We start from the raw sequence: 20,541 nt of genomic DNA on the forward strand, positions 1-20,541 counted from the left end.
TAAAATAATTAATGCACAACTATAAATGCATTTACTCTATTAGCTAATTCAATGAAATAATACTTTGATATAAATGCAAACTTTATTGAAGTAGAAGCCTAAATAAAGAGAATCTCAAAGAATCCACTACATTGCACAACCTCATTGTCTCTACTTTTATATATACTAGTTGCAAACTCATGCATTGCGCGTAATAATTTTTTGAGTAAAATACTATTTTGATCTCTAATCTTTGTAAAGATTTTTTTTATTTATTTTTAATTTAGAGATAAAAATAAGGGTGAACATCAACTACTACTCCATAATGATAGACTACTACTCATGTAACTTTTTATATATGGGCCCGCTGGAGTAACAATGATTACTGCGAAAATGGGGGTGTTAGGTTAATAGGAAAGGAAAATCACAGATCTTAAAACTAAATTCAAAGTGTTGAAAGGAAATGATCAAAAAGTTACCAGTCCCACATTTCAAACAAATTTGAATGTAGCTGAAATTTTTTCAAGAATAAAGCAACGTTATGTTGATGTTGCTTTTTCTTCTTTTTAGCTTTTGTTGCTAAATTCTTCTTTTTCATTTAACTTCATGTTTTAGGTAATTAAAAATAGGGGTACACAAATGCTGAAAAAGGTCAGCCCCAAGGGCAAGAAGGGCCTCCCAGATTAAAGCCCAGGAACACCACACAGACCCGCACTCTTTTAACATTTTAACCCAATTTAATGCCTTTTATCATAAAGGAAAGCAAATGGCAAATGCTCCTTCATTGTATATTCCGTAAATATATAGATAGATATTGGCTCACATGAATTGCAAGCATCAAAAAGCCTGAATGACATATAATTTAACTCTCAGTACTACAGAGTACAGTCTATATGGTACAAATCATAGTGAACTTTGTTACCCAAGTTGGAGACAACATTAAGATAGGGGGCTTTTTCTAGTCTTCATCAGATCCAAGGTTACTTGGATTATTAGTATGCAACAGTTTTCCTTGAAGACACTAGTGAAGTGATGCACGTCTATTATTTTGGGTTTTCTGTTTGGTGATAGGAAATGCATGACAGAAGTAACCTGCCAAAAATCATGTTCATAGACCAAAGAAGATGAACATTCCTTCCAAAAGTTTTATTATGCTTTAAAATGAAGATTTTTTTTTTTTTTTTTGAATTTTTGAATCACTAAAGGAGACTGCTTTGAGGAAACTAGACTGGTTTTCCATCTTTCTATCATCTGATACAATGATATGGATATTTTACCCAGCATGGTTGAGCACTAAAATCATATACAGATCTTTCCTGCAGCATTGACACATTCCCATTTCAAAATTTACTGTCTGTAAATTTGAGCATTGGATCTTCAATTTGACACCATAAGTGAGAGATTGACTAGGATTTTCTATTGATCTAACATACACCTATAATATTGGGACGAGCAGACAAGTGCATTCGAAAAAGCAACCTGAATAAGCAACCGCAAAGGGCTCCACCCAAATGAGAGAAGGGGAACTTGCAAGGAACAGGCATCTAAAAGGTAGATTGATTATCAATATCCCATCAAGAGTTGGCAAGCAGCAAACACTTGAGAATCGATCTCAAGGTAAAAGTGAGTAATTTCCATAAAACCATTGCTACAATACTCTGTATCAATATGGCAATAAAAAAGTTAGAATTGCTAGACGATGTCATAATGACTAGCAAGGTTACAACTGAAAGAAGATAACTAGATCAATTACCTTGAACTCAACTCTAAGATGCTAGTCACATGTGATTGGCTTTTCGATAGAACCAGTTTATAGAATATACAAGAATAAAGCCAATCTGAAGTCCCTTTCAAAGCAAAGATCTCGTGCAATCATATTCCATCTACAATTGGAGTTCCAAAAAATATATATATATATATAGTTAGTCTTTTTCCCTGTTTAATGTCAGCAATCAATAGCAATAAAAACATTGATAGAAATGCAAATTCCACCTGATTTACAGCTTCTGAAAAGAAGCTGAAAGATACAACATTGTACCACTGAAGTACAAAAGAGAAGCCGTAACACCTTTAAAAGGAAAACCTTGATACTGCTGTGTGTTACTCCAACTGATCAGACACCACAGCCTCAGTCCCAACTTACAGTTTGCCTACATGGAAACTTTCATGCCACTCATCTCCATGTACATATATTCTTTGTTCAGCACTTGGGCTACCGTCTTTACTCTTCACTGCTTGGTCTTACTAGCGCCACTAGACAAGAAGTCCAAAATTTTTGAAGCTTTTGCCAAATCATTCTGGGAACTTCTACTTTTATTTCTAGTATTTGCCTTACCAACCTCGGCACTGACACCAAGAGCACCAACGGACCGATTCAGTCGCATTTCTGATCCATACTTTGCTGCAGATAGCATCAATGATAGTGCTTTCTGAGTTGATTTTGATGCATCTTTATAATTCACAGATGCTGAGTTGTCTGAAGATTGACCTGAAGCAAGTGGAGAAGCAGGCAGCCTTGATGAGATTGCACTTGTGTTCTGAGATTTATCAGGTGCAGTTTGTCCCTGTAGAATAGCTCTATCAATACCTGTACTGCAACTGAAGGGAAAGCTGGCCTTCATCTTACTACTACAATCATCTACTGAGGCTTTTCCAAAAGATAGAAAGTTCATTCCCTGTGGTGTAGTCAGAGGTTGAGTTTTCTTTACCATCTCATTCAAGTTTTGAATTGTCTTTGATGCACTTTGGCTTGCCTGGTTGCCAATTTTGATGCTAACATCATTATTTGGGGATAAACTATCGAGTTTCTGCAAATTTAAATGGTCTAACATTGTAAGTTTAGTACCACTGTCCCTGTTTGAATGCAAGCTAGCCACTTGTTTACTAATAGAATCGTCCAAAGGAGCTTTGCCAAATGAGAGAAAATTTATTCCCTTGGGTACCAAAGATGGTGAAGTTCTTGTTGGAATCACATTCATATTTTGAAGTGTGTCTGACGCACTTGGAACTGCCTTACTCCTGACTTTAGCTCCTCCATTCCTACTTGGAGAGGAGCTTCCTTGCTTAAGCATGCTTGAATTAACCACTGAAGATTTCCCAGCAGTGAAAACGCTAATTCCTTTGGGTGCAAGCGCAGGTGGTTTCACTAGAGTCTTCACATTTGCGTGACAATGTGCTCCCATGGAAGCAGGCAAGACATCAACATTCTTCAACGAACTGCCTGTGACATTCAGTTGCTTACTAATATTTGTATTACCTGGTAAGGATGGAGACTTCATTTCAGGTTTGCAATCATTTGAAGCAGCTGCAGAATCTTCCTTTGTTGGTATCTGAGATGACAGTAACCAATGGAAAAGTCACACAACTTCTTAAGCATTAATCTAAAACTTATCAAAAAGAATCCGAATAATTGGGGAAAACATTTCATTGGCTATTTACTTATTTGTTCTGTTTGCTTGGGGAAAAAATAGTATTTAATACACATTAAATATACTGTACTGAATTCATGAATAAAAATGCTACTCTATTTCAAAATATTAAAAGACCTCAAAGACATAGCAAAGGAGAAGAAGGCACCTTGTGTGAAAACATACAATCATCGCCTCTGCTACAGAAACCTTTCACAAATTTGTCACAGGGATAGTTGGAAAGCTGATGATCATACGGACAATCATCCCCTTTTATGCATGAGTGACGTGCAAAATGACAGCAGGGCTGCAATAACAGAATGGAAAAGAAAGGATCTGTCAAGCCTTCAAGAGATGTTACTAAAGTAGCACGTATTAGCAATACCAAACCGCTAATTAAATGCTTTGATTACAACCATAGCCACTCAGCCTAGAGTAATCAGCAAACACTTCATGAAACAATTTACTAAGGTAGGATGCAGCTATGAGCATCTCAAGAAAGCATAAGTCAAAAGAATATACCATGGATTTTGTCAAAGGTACTGTATCATGTGAAAATTTGCACTCGTCACCCTGTGAAACAAGAAGGATAAATGATTGTATGAGTTATATGGCTAAAGTAAGAAAATCCATAGGCAGTAGATCATCTATTACCAAAGAAATACAATAACTTTATATGACCCCCCCCCCCCCCAAAAAATAAAAAAACACAAAAGAAAAAAAGAAAGAAAGCGCAGAAGGTCCAATATTAGATTTAAATGACCCAAAAAGCAACAAGATTTCCTTGCTAGCCAAGAGTTCAGCAGCCAGAGAATTATACTTCCTTATGACCATGTAAATAACTAGCCTCTTGCTTGCATTGAAACAAAAGCAAAACTGGAGAGGCAGAAACAAAAGGCAGGCCAGAATTTAAAGCATGGAAACTAGCAAAATCATCATCTCCCCCGGCAAGAATTTGAATTTGATCTGGAACAGAAAGAAATGGACAAAATCTTGTTTTTTTTTAGCAAGATAGTGTGTTGTTATTGCCAAAAGAAATGACTAGTACATGATTCAATGAAACCAATCCTATAAGAAAACTAGATTTATAAAACAATCAACTTTCATACACTTCCTTAAAATGTTACAAACCCATGGGTAGAACTCACCCTTGAAAACCAGCTTGCAAGGGGAGTGTATCTAAGAGCTTATAAACACATGGTTAAGCTTATATTTAATCCATGTGGGATACTAGCATCATAACATACCACCACGCTCCGCAGCCGACATCCAAGACGGCTCACTCTAGCGACACTGACCTTATGATAGCCCTTTCTCTTTTTGGAGGCTCCACTCACCTATCAGTAATTTTAATCTAACCTCTAGGTTGCCCCCTCTGAGATCCGACCACAAAGTTGCAACTCATTTGATCCCATACTCAATGAGCTACACCCATTACTCAGGAGTGGTGGTGGCTCTGATACCAAATGTTACAAACCTATGGGTAAAACTCACCCTTAAAAACCGGCTTGCAAAGGGAGAGTGTCCAAGAGCTTATAAACACATAGTTAAGCTTATATTTAATCCATGTGGGACGTTAGGATCATAACATAGAAATCCATTTTAATTCCTCGTCTAATTTGCTTGATAGATGTAGTCTTTATAATTCTTAGTTCTGTTTTGTTCTCATGCCTACCTTAGTACATGTCCAATGTGCTTTGGCCCTTTCGTATTAATTTCCTATCAATGAAGTTTATTAGTTATCAAAAAAAAAAAAAATTACAAGTCAGTTGTATTTTTATGTTTTAGGTTCTAGTAGTTTATTAGGCTATTAGTATTTTAATATTTGGAAGCAACGTTATTTTTGCAATAAGGTAATTAGGGATTCCTACACCAATTAGAACTAGGGTTTACTTTTCCTATATAAAAAACTATTGTACTCCTTTTTGAAGATGATTTAGATATAATTTTGATGAGCAGAAGTTTCCTTTTGGTATTTTTGGTTTGGTGCCGACTCTAGCCAACCCTAGGTGTAGACTCCTAGTGGTTTTCCCTTTACTTGGTAGTGACTCCAAGCAAGCCTAAATGTTGACTCCTAGGTTTCTATCCTTTTATTTCCTATTGTTCAATTTTATTGTTGCAAAGTTCTGGTTATCCTGTGTCAACATATAAGCAATTTCTGCTCATCCACACACATTACAGATGATTCTTGCAATTGCAGACCCAAGTAAATGATAAAAAACAAATTTCTAAGTGACTATGGTTTAAACAGCAGAATGCAGCTTTGGCCTTTGCTGCATTGCAAGGATAATGTAAAACTTCAGAGCAGTTTACTACTCAATATAAAGATTGAACAAGAAAAATATGATAGAGAACACTGTACAACCTGTTGGCACCGTCCCTTGAGATAATGGTGACAATATGTTATTTTTTTTGGTGTCGCTACTGGATGAATTTTCAACCTTTTAACACCAAGTGCTCTGTTCTTTTCTGCTCGTCTCTTTCGATCTTTTTGCTGCATAATACAATTGTCATAAAAAAATTGATCAAAAATTTAAAAGCAGACAGAATTTTATTCTCAATGTACTTAGTAAACTTCATATTAAAGAAAATGTGTAAATTAATCTTGTTGAACACTGTGGAGGAACACTAAGTTGATACAGTCTAAATTTTATTTGCAACAATGAGCAATCAATTAGCTTCACAAAAGAACACACAAAATGCATTCAAGCAATAGAGGAAAAAAAGAGACATAAAATAACACCTTTTTCTTTGCTTTCTTTTCTTCAGAAGAAGGGCCCCGCTTTTTCTTATTACAGGAACTAGCATCTTGCTGCAGATGAAAAACATCAAATCACGTTACTTGTGAACAAACACCATAATTATTAAACTCTAAACATTTCTGAAAAGAGTGATGCAGAAAGAATGAGCATTGTACACTTGCATGTGTATCCGTATGAAAAAATTGGTGTGTTTGAGAGGGAGAGGTTTTAGAATCAACTGTTCCGGTATTAAGGCTTATGGTTACAACTTACAACAAAACATCCAAAAAACAAAAAAAAAAAAAAAGACTCATGGCAAAATGCACATGCAGAATCACTTTTTATTTTGTATTTTTTTTAAATAAGAGGTCAAGGCTTGCAGTGATGTCAAGTGCCTTTCACCAAATGCGATAGGTAATTGGTTCGAGTCCGGGGATCAGCCAAAAAAAACCTAGGGGCAAAGCTACCTACCAACCCCCTCTACCAAACCCCACAAAAGTGGAAACTTTGTGCATTGGGTATGACCTGAGCAAGATCACATCCCTTTGTCCACAACAAGATGAGCAGTAGAGTTTTAAAAATTAACCATGATTAACTCCAGTTTTGCAATAGGAAAAAAATGCAACTTCATCGATGCTCAAGAACATGCTTATGTAAATAAAAATCTATACGTCATGATGCAAAGTTCCCTCTTCCACCACATGTAAAATACTCGACAAAAGGAGACAACCATTTTCTTTTCTATCTCTTAAAAAAAAATATCCAAGTCATTCAGTTAAAGTAACTCTGTTATGCAAATAAAAATAGTCTCTAGAGAATTAATATAGCATATCAATATTGGATGACCAATTTTTTTTTTTTTTGACATGCAAGTTCAAACTATAGACATGCGGCACCACCGCATAGTATGCCATTGCCACTAGGCTATCACTTGAACCCCAATATTAATCGACAAAAACATTAAAGATTCACATGAGGAAGTGCAAAATCAACTTGTAGTTGTATGTGAAATAAAAAAAAGAAATGGAAATCAAAATCATACCTTGTCAGTAGATGTGATTCCATGGGAACTGGTTGTGTTTATAGGATGAGCTGGTGGATTAACAATACCCTCCTTGGCCCCACTGCCTTTCTTTTTTATTTCTTCCTCCTTTACCAAAAGGTCGTGCCTATCTGTCTTTTTAGCATTCAAGGACTTTTTGTGAACAACCATTTTAGGTCTAAGTGCCATGTTGTTTCTATCATTTTCTTTGGGTTCAACTTCCCTACTATCATTAGCCTCGTCAAGTGTGTCCACTCTAGAGGTAGTGAACCCAAAACTTGTTTTACTTGCTCCATTCACCTCACCACAATGGAAACTTTTTTTCTCAATTACATCTAAAGATGCTTGCACCTCATCTACTTTCTTCTTCTCTGACACTATAGCATCTTCTAAAAACATATACGATGATTTATCACCTTTTCCATCATCACCAGAAATTTCTCCTTCTTCGATGTCTCCATCTAGAGTCATATGATTGGGAAAATTCAATGAGTCACCACTACAGACTGATTTCTCCAATTCCTTCTCATTTGGATGAGTTTCGAACTCCATTTGCAATGCATTAGTCTTTGGCAAGTGACTTTTTTCTTCCATACTCTCACTTGGTTTCAAAGGTTCACAGATCATATCTTTATCTAAAGACAAGTCAGAGGCTTCGGAAATCTTTTGACTAGAGTATTCTCCCTTCTCAATTTCAGCATTCTCAGTGATAGGAATAGTGGAATTCATTGCACAGCTATAAGGAACCAATTTCTTCACTTCCATGTCTGCCTGATGCATCTCATGCTCTATGCCCAACAAATTAGCCTTCAATGACAAGCTGTTTTCTTCACCATTCTCTCTTTGATATTGAACTTCACCAATCTCAGTCTTGTCTAATAACATGTCAGAATGCTTAGAATTCCTCTGAGCAGTCCCAGCTTTCTCCATAACAAATTCTTGACCATCAAAATGTTCTTTGGGGTTATTCATTGGGACAACTTTATCACTGCCACTTTGGTTATTGTCTAAAGATCTCGTAAAGGGATCATCGCTAATTTCATGGACAGGTTCCATATTGCCATTTACAATATTCTCTAACTCATCCATTAAAATTCTTTCCTTATCAAACCTTTTATCTTGGAGGCCAACCTCTTCAGTCCTCTCACCGAGCATCGTGTCCATCTGTTTTAGAAAATCCTCGTTTTCTTCTACAGCCATTATTCTCTCTATCTCATCTATCACCATATCTTGTGCATCACTAAACCCTTTGTCTTGGACACCAACAGCTTCGAAACTCTGATTAGATACAGTCTCTTTCTGAATTGCCAAATTACTAGGCTCCACTCTATCAGGTCCGACCAATTCAACACTCTCACACATTTCATTCCCAGTTGCTTTCCCCACTTCATCATTGCCAAAATCTTCAAATAAAATAAATAAAATCAACAAAAAAACAAGAATAGCGATACTAAGCCTAAGATTTTCCAACTAAACAATAAATCTAGTGATACAACAATTTTCAAAAACTTTTTTCACAAATGCTGACGTGACCTGTTATGATCGGTGCATAATAAAAAAATAAAAATAAAAAGTTGACTGCGATGTTACATCAATCACAACTCGCTCATAGCTTAAACTAATATTTTCCCAATCAAATTCTCTACTCTTGATATTAATCATTATGACTCTTGCTTTTTCGATTTCGAAACTATAAAAATGGAACACCTTTGCCAAACACTTGAATAAGCTTAAATTTTTTATATAATTTCTGTGTGTGATTAAGCACCGTTTACTAAACAATTTGGAATCAATTTACTTGGCTAACTAACAAAATCAATCCTTAACTAAAGCAAATTCACATTTCCAAAACCAAAAAAAAAATAAGAAAAGCATGGGAATTAAAGACTAAATTAAAGTAGTACCTGGATTTTGCTCCTGAGGTACAACTTGATCAGCGAGAGAACACTGAGATTTGTCGTAGCAATGTGAGAGAATCCGAACTAAGGTGTAGTAAGTTTCGCTCTTGAGGTGTGACCGGCGGCGAGTGAAAGAGAATGGAGGAGTTTCCAAAGGTTTTGAGCTTTCGATTTCTGCTTTCTCCATTGTCAAAACAAAAACCCTGGGTTTTTCCAAAAGATTAGGGAAGCGGTGCCGTTTTCTATAAGTGTAGGATTACAAAACCTTCAATCTTCTCCATATGAATTTACTATTGTCTTCTAAGAAAGATAGAGATAGAGAGAGAGAGAGAGAGAGAGAAGCGAAGGAAAGAGACGGTTGAGGGAGCCTACGAGGCTATGAGGGTTAGAAGTTAGAACACCACCGCCAATTATATTTTGGCTAAATTACAAATTATACTGCTAATTTTGACTTAATTTTAAATTCAGTCTTCCAAAATATTTTTTTTTCATTTCAGTCCTTTAAAATTTAAACTTCTTTTTGTTTCCCAGTTTTTTTTTTTTTTTTTTGAAAACGCCACTTTGTATTATAACTTAATGAGCATCAAAATACAGAGCTTCCAAGGATGGTTGAGGGGATTCCTCTAACCAAATAATCTCATCATTAATACAATTAGCAAACCGGGCTAGAGAATGGGCAACGGAATTGGCTGTCCGAGCAACACATGACACCGACTGAACTTGAAGACCTGTAGCCAGGCAGTGAATATCTGCATACAAATGACCCAGCCGAGAGTACATCAGGCGTGAACTGGAGATGGCCGTCATAACAATTGCGTTCTCCCCTTCAAGCACGATATTAGTAAAGCCAGAATCCACCGTAAATTCCAGTGCTTTCCTGCAAGCCAGCTCTTCCGCTTCCTCGCTATCTTGAACAAGTGGTCCTCTTGCTGATAGAGCTGCCATAACCTCTCCCTCATTGTTCTGGATCACCGCCCTAAACCCCGTCGCCTTACATTCCTGAAAGATTGCCACGTCGAAGTTCAATTTGTAGTTCGATCCCGACGGAGGAATCCAATTTGAGCTTCTCGCATTGACCGTTGAAACAGCCAACTGAACTTGGGATTGTTTGAACTCCTCCAAGAATTCACCTGCTCTCTTAACTAGCCGAGACGGGTCCTGTATCACTCCACCAAAGATGACTGCATTGCGTTGTGTCCATATGAGCCAAGCTTGCACGAAAAAAAGCTCCAATTCCTCTCGAGAAAGCTTCAACATCAGCTCCTCTACCAAGTGCAGAAAATCACGTTGGCCCCCTTTGCTTTTCTATAACTTCCTTATGCTCCCAGCCCATACGTCCTGGGCCACACTACTATTCCACAATGCATGCAGCTCTGTTTCACTTGTTCTTTTACAGAGTTCACAAATATTGTTTTCCACCACATGTTTTCTGAGCAAATTGTCTCAGGTTGGCAAAATACCATGACAAGCCCACCACCCAAACACTTTTATTTTATTGGGAATGTGCATCTACCATAGCTTACCCCATACCAACGCACCAGCACCTACTTTTGAGCTTTCCCCCTGCATGCTAGCTTCCTTCATTATTTTACAAGCCACCCTATACCCTGACTTAACAAAATAGACCCCATCTCTGTTTGGAATCCAAAACAAAGAGTCAGCCACCATTCTTCTACTGAGTGGAATTCTGAGAATGGCCTCGGCATCTCCCTTCTGGAATTTCGTTTCTATCAAGTGTCTATCCCAAACTCCAACATTCCAGTCAATAAGTTCCACCACTCTCCATTCCCATTCTACCTCCTGTGGTTGATAAATCACTATGTTACTAGGATGACTCGGTATCCATTTATCAGTCAAGACCCTAATATCAGAACCAATTCCCACCCTCTAACAATAACCTCCTTTCATGACTTCTTGGGCAGCTAGAATGCTTTTCCAAACATACGAACTGTTTGGGACATCCTTTGCCTCCAAGAATTTGCTCCTTGGGAAATACTTAGCCTTGAAACACGCATGTAATAGTGAACCTGTGTCTTGAATTAGCCTCTAGCCTTGCTTAGCAAGCATTGCCAAGTTGAAACACCGAATGTCACTAAACCCCATGCCTCCATCCTTCTTAGGTTTAGCCATTGACTCCCGGCTCTTCCAATGGATCTTCCTTTCATCACCCACCTGACCCCACCAAAATCTAGCACACATGGCGTTAAGTTCATTACACAGCTTCACAGGCAATTGGAATACTCCCATAGTGTATGCGGGAATAGATTGAGCTACGGCTTTGATCAAAACTTCCTTCCCCGCCCTTGACAACATTTTACCCTTCCATCCTTGGAGCTTCTTCCAACCAATTTAATCCTTCCTCCAACCAATTTCTTTAAATTCACCAAAGTGACATTGTTTTGATCCTTTTGGAAAATGAAAAATAATATCAATAACGGCAAAATTGGATGGAATTAGATTTTTTTTTTTTAGAATATTAAATATTTTTAACATACACACACGAAGAGAAGGAAGAAAGTTTTAAATAAATTGACAATGGTGTACATCTAAAAATGTCTAAAATCAAATTCAAAGGAAAAGAAAAAAATAAAACTTAAATAAATAGGTTCAAGTAGAGGGCATATCACTCTGTTTATTTCAGCATTAACATTTTCTGAAAAATTGCTCATTTTCTATAAAACTGTCTCATTTTCCAGTGTTTGGTAACGACCTTGAAAATTAGCTTGAGAATGTTTTCTAGTGTTTGGTATGCAATTTTTTTTTTTAAATATTTCTTTTATAATTTAAAACATGTATATTATGTAAACTAACTAATGTAATCATTATAAATAAAAAACCAATAATGAATTTGGTTTTCATACTAAAATTTTGACAATAGATACAATCAAAATTAATTAGTTGTCAAATTTTCATGATCTCTACCACTCATCTTGTTCATATTGTGGGGACCGGTCCAGAATAATAGGTTGGCTGGGCCCTGGGCCCGTTCGAGGACCAGTCCGTCCGAGGAGACATCATGGCCCAGAATCCTTATTTAGGTCCACTGAGGCAAAGAGAACATGTCCGAGGAGTATTTCCTCTTCGGACATTCCAGAATCCGGGTCAAAGGTGTGTCACAGCTACTGTAGTCCTCCCTCCAAGTACATAAAAAGAAAGGAAACCCAAAATATCTCAGCCAAGGCTGCCTCCACCATATTAAATGCACCACAACTACTCTCTTGGCCACATTAATGAAGAGAAGACCCCTGAACAGTGCTATCTTGGCCACTGCAACTCACAAAAATCTGATAAGGGTGTCTGATGGGACAGGTGCTCAAGTAGGGGTTTGGATGATCAACAAGTGTATAGCCCAGATGACAGGAGAGAGCTTATATAATATGTAAAAGTCCCCCAAGAGAGGGGGACGAAAAGGGGAGAAAAAGGGAGGAGAGAACACGGTAGAGAAATTTTATTTGCATGAATCTGTGCCCATTAATCAAGTTGGAGACCTTATCATTTGAGAGGTATCTCTCTTCATTGCTATCTCCTTTTGTTCTTGTTTCTGTATCCCCTGAACCCATGCAACAAACCGTTTAAGCTAACTAGAACCAAGTTCTTTAGCCCATACTCTACAAAAAAATTCATTGTGTGGGACTTTTTGGGCCAAGACTTGACCAACAAGGATTGGGTCAACTAAAATCGTGTCCCTACACATATATATAGACAGTAACGTACGTATACACACACACACATATATCAACCATTTGTCTATATATATATATAAATTTGATAGAGGAATACATTTTCAATAAGTATAAATAATAATAACTTTTAATTGTCTACTATTTTTGTTGGTATACTAATTGTCTATTATGGTCAACCACAAGTCTCCAATATTATTCTAAATTATGTATTTACATAATGTACTGTATAATATATCATCACTGCATAGTATCTACCAACAAAAAAATGTAGTTGCCAACAAATGCAATTCTCCTAAACAATTATCATTCATTATATAACAATATTATTAATCCACGGTAAAAATTGTCCCATGTAAAAGCAATTTAGAGCAATATAGGTACTATGTTTAAAATTTTCATCTTTTACTTCATTCTTTCTTTCTTCTTCTTCTTTTTTTATTTTTTATTTTTTATTTTTTTACACTTTATGTACGAAAAAGAAGTAACTTTTTTCTAGAATCCATCAAACCAAAATTTTTTTAGAGAAAAAAGAAAATCGAGCTTGAAATTCAAAGCAAAGAATTGAGATTTTGGTAGAGATGAATGAAATAATTACCATTGCAAATTTGTTCTCTTCTGCAAGTCGGAGCTATTGACCGATCAGTGAAGGAAAAAAAAAAATCTAATCAGAGAATTGCGTTACAGAGGGGAAGAGAAACATGGAGAAAAGAGAGAAGAGAAGGCGCCAAAAAATTATGTTTCCCACGGCTATAAACGAAGATAATATTTATAGAAGATGCAACGCGTGAGAGAGAGATTGTTTTCCAAACTTTTTTTTTGGAAAACAACCTATAGAAAATGAGCCTTATTTTTATTAGAGTTTTCTGTTGATCAAAGATACTTTTCCATTGCCCAGGTTTTTTTTGTACTACCAAACACTGAAAAATGTGGAAAACTATCTTTACAGAAGGTTTTTTAGCGAAACAAACGGAGTGTTCATAATGAAGCTATTTTATTTTTAATTCATAGTTTTGGCATTTTCATTTCATTTCATAAAAGAAAAATAAAATTGTTGTCGAAATTGTAACCATGTGGACCTCACCTTCGACACAATAATACATTTTTTTTTTTTTTTTTTTAAGTTTACACGTTTTCCTACAAATAATAAGAATTTACTTTGTTTTTCGCATGGATTCTTACTTTATCTTTCTTATTTTTATGTCCTTCCATTCTAGATCATTTCAGTTAATAAAAATAAAAATGATGTTCTTTTTCGTTGTTGTCGAAATTGTAACCATGTAAACCCCACCTTCAACACAATAATATATATATAATCCTTAATGGCCCATGTCACCATGTGTAAGGTGGTATGTTAATCTCGGAATATTGTAATATTATTATAAATTTTTGTTTGTCCTAACCTAAGGACTCCTTGGCCATTGTGTTGAAAGTGTTACTGGTTTTATTACTATTAATCACCCTAATGAGCGAATTTGATATTTTTGAAAAGGAAGGTAGTGCGAAACATTAAGCCAAACCTTAATAGTAATCTTTGTAATTTATTATTAACAATCAAAATTGTGTATGTAAACCTATAAAAAAAAAAAATTTGTGTATGTAAAGTGAGTTTCAGTTAGCTCAATTGATAAAATTTCTGATGGTTGTATAAAAGATCTAGGATTCAATCCTTACACCAAAAACTGATTGGTGTCTTGATCTGATGATAGAGGAATAAACGTCATAAGATGAGACTCTCTAAAAAAAAAAAAATCGTGTATGTAAATATAAATTTCGATAATTGCAAATCTGCAACCATGGAAAGGGAGAATTTGAATTTTGAATCTGTTTGAACTTTAGATCTGATGATATCGTCATAAGATGAGACTCTCTAAAAAAAAAAAAATCGTGTATGTAAATATAAATTTCGATAATTGCAAATCTGCAACCATGGAAAGGGAGAATTTGAATTTTGAATCTGTTTGAACATTAGAGACAATCTAAATCTAAGTATATATGTTGTGAAACTCTCTTTTAGAAAGTTGAACTCCGGCCATTACTTCTTACATTCTACGAGCACTTATATTTGTAGAATGACTATTGCATTAAGTATGTGCATCAGAGGAATTATTATTTAAGGCTATTTCTGTTTGGTATATAATTTTAAATACATATTTTCAATTTTTAAATAATATTATACAGTATTTTCATAAACTTTTTTACCCACACATATTTAAAAAAAAAAAAAAAAAAAAAAACTGAAAATAAACGGCCTTAGGATTTAGCCTTGAATTTGTTAACACTAACAGCCAAAAAAAAAAGAGAAAAAAAAGAAATAAAGGTAAAACCCAGAACCCTAGCGTAAAATAAATGGTGGTTATCTTCAGGGGAAAAGAAAAAAGCTTGGGTTGTGTGGTAATTGTGAGAAATAGAGGTGAGAGAAAATGGTGGTGAGGATCCGATTGTCTCGGTTCGGATGCAAAAACAAACCGTTTTACCGGGTCATGGCCGCCGACAGTAGATCTCCTCGCGATGGCAAGCATCTCGAAGTCTTAGGCTACTACAATCCCTTACCAGGTTCTCTCTCTCTCCCTTAGTGAACTTTCTACTTGATTGCTATTTTTGTTCTTTATAATGCTTTCAATGGAAATGAATATTCTTGCAAATCTTATTTCCTTTTGGAATGTCATACTCATAGTCATAGGGCTTTTGATGCGTTTGGCTGCTGAGTAAATTTGGGAACACGAAAGGAATCGAAATGTTTATGTTAGGCTTAGTGAGAAAGAAAAAAGAGAAAAAGTAAAATTTGACGTTTCGGAATTTTATTTTTCTGTGGGTAGGGTTATTGCTATAGCTGTTTTTGTTGCTTCCATGGGCTTTAGATGTCTAATTAAACGCATGCAATGGTTGCAGAAACAACAAAATGGCTATGGTAGTATCATTTTTGTGATAATTCGATAGTTACAACAATTGGGGGGGGGGGGGATTTAAACTATGGACATTTTCGTTAGAAACACCAGGCGGGTGCCAATTGACCTACAAGGCTCTTAGCACTCCGGCAAAATATCATTGCCCCATTGACTACTGCTACTGTCTGGTTGCCAAGAAATTGTTTAAGTTGGAAAATAATTATAATTATAATGTTGAATCTTATACCCTTGAATATCTTTCAAACAATTACATTAAGGGACAAAAGAAATGGACAAGATTAACTTGGGTATTTATTTATTTTTTTTCAATCCATATCATTGGCAACCAAAGGGAGGATTGATGATTTTTTTTTTTACTAATTGTTTGCTATATGTGTGAATTTATGTAGGCCAAGATGGTGGCAAAAGAATGGGTCTTAATTTTGAACGAGTGAAGTAAGTAATTTTCTTCAATTTAGTGTTTTCTTTTCTTACTTTCAATTCATATGTTTTGAATCCTCAGCAAAAAGTTTCATTTGAAGATATTAGCTTAGTTGTTGGTCAGAAATAGAAACTTTCATTTCATTTCTTTTCTTTTTAATGTATTCAAAATTAATTGTTTTTAGCTCCCCCTCCCCCCCCCCCCCCCCCACCCTGACTTTTGAACTACAAAGGATGGATTTTGAAAGGAAGGGTATAGTGTCAAGGTTAATCTTTTAAGTTTTATTTTTCATTTTAGAATTGGGATACTGCATGCTTGCGTGTGGATGTGGCTACCTTGTAAGCCCCCAAAGTTTGGGGCCTTACGAATAGAGAAATTTGTATACTATAAAATATACTTTTTTTTTTTTATAAGTAAGAAGAGAATATTATTAATAAAAGAAAAGCAAGAAAAATACAAGGAGTTCACGGTAGTGAACGAAGGAAAAAAGTAACAAAAAAATAGAAGCAGCCCCTAATCTATTCTAATAGACGAAAGAAAATCCATAAGGGTAGAACAATCCGACAAACCCCAACAACGAGACCAATCAAAGAGGGTCCGTTGGAAAAGATCTAATAACTGAACCACAGTTTTCCCCTCATCCTCAAAAGACTACCGATTCCGTTGGGTCCAAATGGTCCACAATAAAAACCTAGAACCAAATTCCAAATATCAAAACTATGCTTCCCAAGTCAATTATACCAACAAAATAATAAGTCCACCACTAAACCTGGTATGACCCAATCGATCTCAAACAGCCGAAGCATATACATCCACAAAGAATGAGGTATCGGACAAAAAAGTAATAGGTGATTCACAAATTCCGCGTTACAATAGCACATACAACAACGATTCACCAAAGAAAATATACATTCTTAGGGCATGCCTGGTACATTATAATGATGATTACTTAGGAAGATGTAATGGAATAACTATTCCTATGCATCTATTTCGCACGAACACTGAATCTGTAATCCACAGTTTGGTACAACATGATTTGATGATATTCTTAGGAATAACTATTCCTTATTTTAAAGAATAGATATTCTTAGGAATGACTATTTATTGTAATGGAAAATCAACAAAAAAACTACATGATGATTACAAAGTTCCTGAATCTATTCCTACACACCAAACTTATACCCTCTGAACCCCTCATTTTTTAACTCCCTAGGAGGGGTTCCACTTATATTAAAAAAATTAAAATGTCAATTAATTACATATGATATTAATTTATACCTATTTCTTTTACATGATCAAATAAGGGTCTTAATTGTCAATTTATATGCCCATTCCCGTCCCCTCTTCTCCCTTATTAATTTTTAAAACATCCAAAGGGAGGGGTATCCATTCTGCTCTCCCTTAATTAACTCTTATAACATCCAAACAATTGGAAGAGGTAACCATTCCCCTCCCCTATTCTTTACTTCCCCCTCATTCTCTCTACTCTTCTATGCCTCCAAACTTCCAAACACATTGTTAGAGGGGAGGAGACAAAGGGAGAATGGTAGAATGTAGAAGTAGGTCAAGGTAACAGCATATTTGGGAGGCAAACCTGATCCATACAGTGAGGCCACCAAAGTAGGGAAATTGGGTGGGAAAACCATTGTACCTTTGCTATATGTTGGTGGGCCCAGCCAAATGCAGGGATGGGTTGAGGAGAAAAACCTTTCAAGAGAAACCCTAGTCGTCGAACAGGTAGCAGGGTGTGTGTGAAGGAGTGGTGGAGGAAGATAATTGAATTGAGATCATGAAGGATCAATAGGGTTGAATTGTAGGAAGATAATTGAATTGTGATCATGAAGGATCAATAGGGTTAAAATCAGTCATGTTACTATGGCTGTTGGCTTTAACTAGAAATTCAGTGGAACACTGTTTGTTGAAGATGGCTATTTCTAGTAAATAATATAGTTTTTTTACTTCTTACCCTCTTAGTTTTAGGAATATTGGCAAGGAAAAGTTGGTCATCATGGTAATATTGTTATTTGGATGGTTGTCCTTCATTGTTTGATGTGGTGCATTTGGCGGGAGAGAAACAACTAATGTTTCAAAGATTCTGAAAGGACAATAGCCAACTTAAAACTTTTCTTCGTTAAAGCACTATCAGATTGGATGTCTATCATAGGAAGTCATTTTATTTATTCGGTTTATGATTTGATGGATACTTGTAATTTGTGTATTTGGCTGTTTTGGTCCCTTGTTGTATACTTCTGTATACTTGGGTGACTCCTTTTTATGACTTTGAATAAAATTTTCTTTACTTATTAAAAAAAAAAAAAAGCCTTGAAAGTTTTAATTAATTTAACAAGATCTAAAATTTAAAACTTCCAGCTGAGGACTTGGCAGTTTGAAGCTTGAACCCTACAATTTTAGGTTACTTTATTGTTGTTTGTATGTTAAACCTTGGCTGCTTTGAAGTGTAATCCATACGTGCTTTATTTTGATGTTTAAAAGTTGAAACTACTCTCTTTTGAATATTGTTGATATATTCTGTAGTCTGTATCGGCACTGAAGGGTTTAACAACACCTTTTTATGTGCCTTTGCATTCTTGTATGATTTAGAGTTGTAGGATTTATTATACTTGGTTGAATTTGTAAACTCAGGAAAATAGATAATGTAGCATTGTGGTTTTGTTGACTTTCTATAAGTGTGAGAATAGGGAAAACTTTTCTATTTGCATAAGGTTTCCAAGTCATTGCTCCTATCGGTGTTTTAATGTTGAATGTGAAAAGGATCCCTTGTATCTAATTCATTTTTACTAATTTAACCCTCACTGTCTGCAGATATTGGCTTTCTGTTGGGGCGCAACCCTCAGAACCTGTGCAGCGCGTTCTTTTTCGAGCAGGCTTACTACCTCCACCTCCCATGATGGCAATGGGACGTAAAGGTGGACCACGTGACACACGTCCCATTGATCCTATGACTGGTCGCATCTTGACCCCAGAGAAACCAGCTAATGCTGACCAGTCCAATGACTCTAAGGGTGAAGAAGACAGTGAAGACGACGACGCAAGTACCTCATGAAACTCTTCATTGCAATTTTTAAGATCTTATTTTTGTTTCTTTAATCTCTTTTTAGGGGTTGCGGGTATCAAGAATTTTTGTTTCTACTTGGACATCCCCCAGAAAGACAGTGTGGTCTTGCACTCTTGCTTAACTTTGGACAACAATTCTCATCCTTTCTGGGAAGGCTGCAAGTTGTGTGGTGATATTGGTACTTTTAACTCCACGACACCGCATTAGGGGTATTAAGTGCTATGTAATGGCTACGGTGTCAAAAGTTCCTAAAGAAAACGACTGTACAAAATATTGTGCAAGCTGCTGCACTGAACATTGAATCTTTTTTTAGGGAATGCTTTAGCAACCCCTCCCCAAAACCACCAACACCACTTGGATTTATTATTTTGTGTAACATGTTGCATACAACATCTCTCTTATGTTGGGTTGAACCCTACAAATGTGAGATGGATATTGCATACAACGATTACACATAATACCACTTTCATGACCAGGGTGAGGGGAGGATATAAACAAGACATGTAAAAATGTCTAGTTAATAATGATTCAACTACTGGGTGATGAACTAGATTATGGGCTTCCTTTCACCTAGTTAGGCAAAGTGATGAATCAATGCCACCTGAAATAGATTAGAATAGAACCAATTCAATATAGTGATAATCCCCGGAGGACAATAATAATTGAATTTTTTTTGGTTAATTTCTGTGATTAGTATTGTGAGCAGTGGAAACTTGGAAACAAGTGGGACCATTAATGGATCATCCTCTTCAATCCTCAGACATCTTTTGTCCAAATTGTTTACAAATGTCAGCAGTATTATTCCCGCTAGTGGTCTGCACAAAGTCTTAATATAGCGTGAACAAATCTGGCGCAGTTTCACAAATTATTTTCTCTTTGTTCAACCGGTGAAATTTGATGAACTAAAGTGATCCTTGTTCAAGTTATTGCATATATGTAGAGCCAAATGGCAACAAATGTTATTTTACCCTCTTTTTTCTTTGGCAATCTTGAATTTAATGCATTATAGAATACTCACGTTAGTCAATGTATAATAACATAAGTGGACAATCTTGCACATCTAACTCCAAAAATTACCTACATCAAACTATGCAAATTTGTTTCTCAATACTTCTTTACTCCTATACACAAAGGGAAAGAAATTTAAGAGAGTAATTAAAAATTTATAAATAAATAATATTTTAATAAAATATAATGTAAAATAGATAATTTAATATGACAATTTTTGAAAAGCGATTGAATAAAATAAAATAAATAAGTTCTTATACTAAAAACAATAAACATGAATTTTTTCACGATGTGGTGTAAATGCTCTTACATGTTTATAAAACATGGAATAAGTGCTCTTTTGATTCCAGTTTTCTAAATTTGTCTTTACTTTTACTCAG

General features: G+C 35.7%; 2 protein-coding genes across 2 annotated transcripts; one reads left to right on the plus strand and one right to left on the minus strand.

Annotated features, from left to right (window-relative positions):
* Positions 1-1,147: 1,147 nt before the first annotated feature.
* On the minus strand, positions 1,148-9,452 carry LOC115976098. The gene is made up of 9 exons (XM_031097201.1): positions 9,074-9,452; positions 7,170-8,572; positions 6,130-6,198; positions 5,752-5,880; positions 3,909-3,959; positions 3,556-3,693; positions 1,972-3,308; positions 1,733-1,862; positions 1,148-1,637 (listed from the first exon to the last, which is right to left on the minus strand). The coding sequence occupies exons 1-7, from the start codon at positions 9,252-9,254 to the stop codon at positions 2,208-2,210; spliced, it is 3,072 nt and encodes a 1,023-aa protein (XP_030953061.1). The 5' UTR covers positions 9,255-9,452; the 3' UTR covers positions 1,148-1,637; positions 1,733-1,862; positions 1,972-2,207.
* A 5,620-nt stretch (positions 9,453-15,072) lies between these two features.
* LOC115976099 (30S ribosomal protein S16-2, chloroplastic/mitochondrial) lies at positions 15,073-19,912 on the plus strand. The gene is made up of 3 exons (XM_031097202.1): positions 15,073-15,303; positions 16,046-16,091; positions 18,901-19,912. Exons 1-3 carry the CDS (start codon positions 15,171-15,173, stop codon positions 19,139-19,141), a joined length of 420 nt encoding a protein of 139 aa, XP_030953062.1. The 5' UTR covers positions 15,073-15,170; the 3' UTR covers positions 19,142-19,912.
* Positions 19,913-20,541: the final 629 nt, after the last annotated feature.

Source organism: Quercus lobata, chromosome 2 (genome assembly GCF_001633185.2).
Source record: "Quercus lobata isolate SW786 chromosome 2, ValleyOak3.0 Primary Assembly, whole genome shotgun sequence".
Taxonomy (NCBI): Eukaryota; Viridiplantae; Streptophyta; class Magnoliopsida; order Fagales; family Fagaceae; genus Quercus; species Quercus lobata.